The 4,914-nt window shown below is 42.8% G+C and overlaps 1 protein-coding gene across 1 annotated transcript in view; it reads right to left on the bottom strand. All coding sequences in view use genetic code 11, as the record gives it.

Moving 5' to 3' along the window:
- EGR_10802 (hypothetical protein) overlaps nt 1-4,914 on the bottom strand; it is a gene marked incomplete at both ends in the record, with an annotated part of 10,073 nt that overhangs the window by 342 nt on the left and 4,817 nt on the right. Inside the window, one exon of the mRNA XM_024500051.1 lies at nt 2,147-2,235. Within this exon, the coding sequence (XP_024345535.1) occupies nt 2,147-2,235 (89 nt within the window). The remainder of the gene's footprint in view (nt 1-2,146; nt 2,236-4,914) is intronic.

The raw sequence follows: 4,914 nt of genomic DNA, 5'->3' as shown, positions 1-4,914 counted from the left end.
AAGCAATGAAGAACACGCTGTTGCAAGCCTTCAACGAAGGTACGGGGCTTCATGATCCGCTAATCGACTGTCTACATCACAGTCAAAACCATTGCCATCACCACCACCAGTGGAAGGGAAGGAAATTTCCACAGCTACATTTACACCCATTTAAAATATGCGGATCAGGTGGAAAGGGAAATAAGGAGGGATGTGAACTACTACTGGGTGTAGAGAGGGGGGACGCCAGGGCGAAGGAAGCGGTTTATGGTTTCACCGAACCTTTCCTTTTGTATGCCTTGTGACATAGAATGCATAATTCAGCAGAGATCGGGGATATAGGCAATGACACTCCTGAGATGAGGGGGATGAGTGCGACACGAGACTCACTTGCGCAACGCCTTCACAACAGGTCACGTGAAGCCACCTGACCGGTGAAGTAGCTTGCTCAATACCTGTGTGTTTGTTTAGCATATGCTTATGAGATAGGGTATGGATGATCTGTCACTTCTATTCCCCCCTTTCCTCAACCCCCTCAGTTTTTTCTCTCTTTGACAAGTTACAATGACTCAGAAAAATCAATTAAAGGAGTCGGGACCAGTCACTTCATTATTTCAGCATCTGCCTCCATTCACTCTCAGTTCCAATCAGTGGTTTAAAACAGGGAGAAGTGTAGCGCATCAGACTTCTGTATAATATTTTCTTTGAAAAGGACTTGCGACAGATATCTTCATAATCCAGTAGGCCACTGAAGATATTTATAGGTCTACTCAGTTATGAAATTTGTAATGCAATAATTGGTGAGCATCGAGAATACGTTTATCAATGCATTGTTCACATTACGTGGGATGCCCTTGTCGCTTAGGAGAGGAAAATGTAGATTATAGAAAGGAACGTGTAGATTTCACTCTTCTGTGGCCACGCAAGTTGACCGATGACGTACAGGAGGATGCATAGGCTATGGACCTGCCGTCACCTTGACAGTGAGGAGAAATGATGCCATTTACTACACATACTTAACAGTCGGTGGTGCTTTCTTTCTTTCATAACGTAAAGCTTAGCCTTAAATTGTACAAAATTTGCACTTTTGATTGATATTGAACAAAAAGTTGTCTGGGATAAATCGTAACGAGAGAAGTAGATGCTATAATGCCTTGAGAGAAAACTCTAACGAAAAACCAAAGGACCCATTTTTTCCTTTTATAAGGATGGTAATCTAGAAAATTGTGCTTTTATCAGTGGAACATAAACGTTTTCGAAGGAAGAATAGCCGACAAATTACGAATGATTTACACATTCATGTTTTAAGATTAAGACTGGTTGTCGTTGCAAATAAGGGCACTGCTCACAGCTTCAGGAGGTAGCATAAAAATACAATGCTTGCGGCATTTCAGCTGTTGTAATTGATTTGCAGAAAAAGGGGAGCAATCAACTCCGATGTCAGCAGGGAAGATGTTCATGTCCATTTTAATGTCTTTGCCATTGGTAATGGTAGCAAACACTTGCTACGATAATTGGCGAGAGTGTTGCCGTTACTTGTGTTGTTGTTGGAGATTGTTGCTCGTTGATTATTGTCTTTGGGAAAGAAGTTGATGGCTGTGAGTTCGGTTATTGTGAGAAGATAGATGTGGAGGTGGAAAAGAAGGATGGCTGCAAAAGTGTTAGTGCTGATCTTGTGACACGTAGACTGGGTGCTCGGTCAGTCGGCTGATTAGATATGCTGAGACTGTTCATCGCCGCTATTGTGCGGTCCATAGTAGAGGAAGTGCATTGGAGTCGAGTCAACAACATACAACTGAACAGGGGCAATTCATCTGAATACAAATGCAGTCGTGAACGGATTGCAATAGTCATAATTGAATTTTAAGTAAATTAACTACTTCATACCAACTTACTCTAGTGGTAGTATTGGAGGATCGTAAAGACGACTTCTTCAGTCGTGGCTTTTAACCTATGGGACAGACAGAGAAAATGCGCCAAATCCATGTTTGTTACTGTTCGGGGCTCTTAAAGGCATGCATCCCAATGGGTCATCGCTTTATCCAGTGCCTTATTAGTTCCATCCGGTAACGTCTGATAAGAGCAAGGATTATTGTATTCACCAAAGCCTTTTTTTGGCACTGATGCTACGACCAATTGTAGCGATTTGAGTGTTACTCCTCATTACCTTAAGTTTACTCTCTTTTTATTCTTAGAAGATGATAGTAAGGTCAGCGAATATTTATGAGAAACACGCTTTTGTGATGAGGGAAAACACTGTCCAAAACGATTAAACCACTTGTGCTCTCACTGTGACGATTCTCATAGCCTTCTTCTCACACCGAAACAATAGATTATGCGTCAAATTAAACAGTCAATTATTGAAGATGCTTGTTATATCATTTTGATTCATAACAAGGTTTTCCGCCATGAATGATCAACCACACACGAGAATGGAACCGTCGTCGAATGAAGGAGCTGCAATCAACTCCCGTTGCTTTGATCAGTTGAATGCCTCACAAGGCCCTGTTACGCCACCCACGGCAACTCAGTTCAACTGGGACCTCCAAAACACATCACTGTGTTGACATCGACACAAAGAAAACGTGATTTATATCTGATTTCGTCTATCTAAATGTCCAAGTTTAGAAGGGTAGGGCATACAAATTTATCGCTTAAAGAATTGACAAAAATCAGTTGGGGAAAGTATTAGGTTAATAATTAATTCCTTTGTTTTGTACTTGTAATGGTACATTCTGTTATACAAATTATGAATGCCCACTGACATTGGTTTAAAATGCCGTTATAGTTGCAGATTAATGGACTGGCAGTTAAAATACGAAGGACGAGGGAATGAAGGAAAGATCTCAGGGATTAGCGCGCTATTCCATGGCTCATCGAGTGAGAGATGTGCAATAACCGCTGCCAATGGCCGTGACGCAAAAAGCCTTGCGCAACCTTACATCTGACCTCGCGACCATCCACTCATTCTCCCGGTCCAGGTTTAAGACTTCCGCAAAGTTCACTCCATTCATCAGAACCACTGTAACCCAGATTTACTACCTGGCTCTAGCTGATGTACATCGGTACTGTACTCAAACCCTGAAGGCTAATCAGAAGTTGCGTTCCATTTTTCCTGCATTTAGGTTAGCTTTTCTACCCACGATAATTTACTTGTCCTGTCAAACGAAGAAAACCTCGACCCCTCCTTTATAGCCATTTGTATTTTCATCTACTACCTGAGATACACAATACGAATTTAGACAGGCGAAGTGGCTGACTCGGCTGTCAAAATGTCCACCTGCCCACCTCGATCGGCCTTCTGAATCCACGTGCGTATACTGTTAAGGTTGCACACGATGAGTGTTAGGTCTGTGCCATCTGTTTGGCTCGCATCAGGTGTGGACTAATGACTAGACCCCTCCTCCACTTCCACTTTTCTCACCTTCAGTGGCTCGACGCATCGGCTCATTAGGCCGCATGTGATATTCGAAGTTGATGCGTAGGACATTTATGTTGCCAATTCCATGTGTCATGTCTGACCTAGCAGGGATGTCCTACCCAGCCAAATACACGCCTTCTGACAGTGGATACTAGAGGTGTCAAACTGCGGTCGCAAGATGTGGCCCCAATCCCTGTGCAGTGTGATAACTCGCGGATGTGATGCTTTTTTAGGATTATTAAGCAAAGGATTTGTCGTCGTGCCTCAAAGATGGCGAGGGTGGTGGTATTAATGTTACTTTGCCGACTAATGATGCTCCACAGATGGTGACACCTAACTACTGCGTACGGTTAGTTGCAATGGTGCTACCCACGTGGGGATACCAAACAAACACGATCCATCCAATGAGAGATTATATGTCCTGATTCAAATTACCAGCTTCCTGCCATCATCTCGTCCAACACGTTTTTTCGCTTAAAAATGAGAGACAAGCGGTTTAAACATACTATCCTGTCTCAAAGTACCAAGCTTTTGTAAGTAGAATATATTTTGCGCATGTTTCCATCAACATTCCATTTTTGTCGTGTTCTATTCACAGTCTGAACTACTTCCACTTGGTAAAACATAATGCATTATTATTCATGATACCACAACTAATCGGGAAAAAGTTTCAACGATAAGAACACATTAGGTCATTTCGAGAGAATACAGAGCAGAATGATGAATGTCAAGTGCAGCACTTTTCTTCCCACTCTACGACAATACAGTGCTCCCCAGTGCACCTACCGTCTATAGAGCTGCTCAATTCAATAATATGATGAACTTGGATATCAAACCGGTGCTGATCACCTCAAGATGTTAAGCTTGAGACCATTCTATCGATATTGATGTCCACACTATCGGTTCTGAGACGCATTTTCCAAGTGCACAACGATTCTCCAAACCTTCACACAGTCTCTCTGCATCCGTATTCCCACGAATCTAAAGTGATCATGGTAGCAACTTTGTAATTAAACAGTTCATTCATGCGGAAACTCAATCTGACGTTCTAGCCCTCAAGCCGTCCCTGAAGACGTAATAAGGCATACCATGTCAGAAGCGAGTTCTATTACCCATGTATGGAAGGGCTCAGTCTACTCAGTCTCAGCAACAGTCTACTACTGTGACATAATGGGTTCATGAGAGAGGATACCATGGGAGGTAATAACAACAGTCGGGTGATTGCAGCATCCACTTTCTGAAGAATAAGAAGTGTCGAAAAGTAGATTGATCCCATGGCATCATATAGCGGAAATAAAAACTATCGAAGAGGAAACTAGGTGTTACATGAACATCAGGTATAAACAGTTGAGGTTAGGCCTCCATGTCTCCCTGCTACGCTTCGCTTGTGCGGAGCTGTTAGTAGGGTTCACGCCGTTGTAATCAATGGAGGATGGTTGCACGAGAGAGGTTGATGGTGGCGCAGGTAACTCGTGGACACCAGTGTCACAAGAGGTGATGCGAGATGTTGAAAC

This window comes from Echinococcus granulosus (assembly GCF_000524195.1).
Source record: "Echinococcus granulosus chromosome Unknown EG_S00273, whole genome shotgun sequence".
Taxonomy (NCBI): domain Eukaryota; kingdom Metazoa; phylum Platyhelminthes; class Cestoda; order Cyclophyllidea; family Taeniidae; genus Echinococcus; species Echinococcus granulosus.
This window is presented reverse-complemented; position numbering and strand designations above follow the sequence as displayed.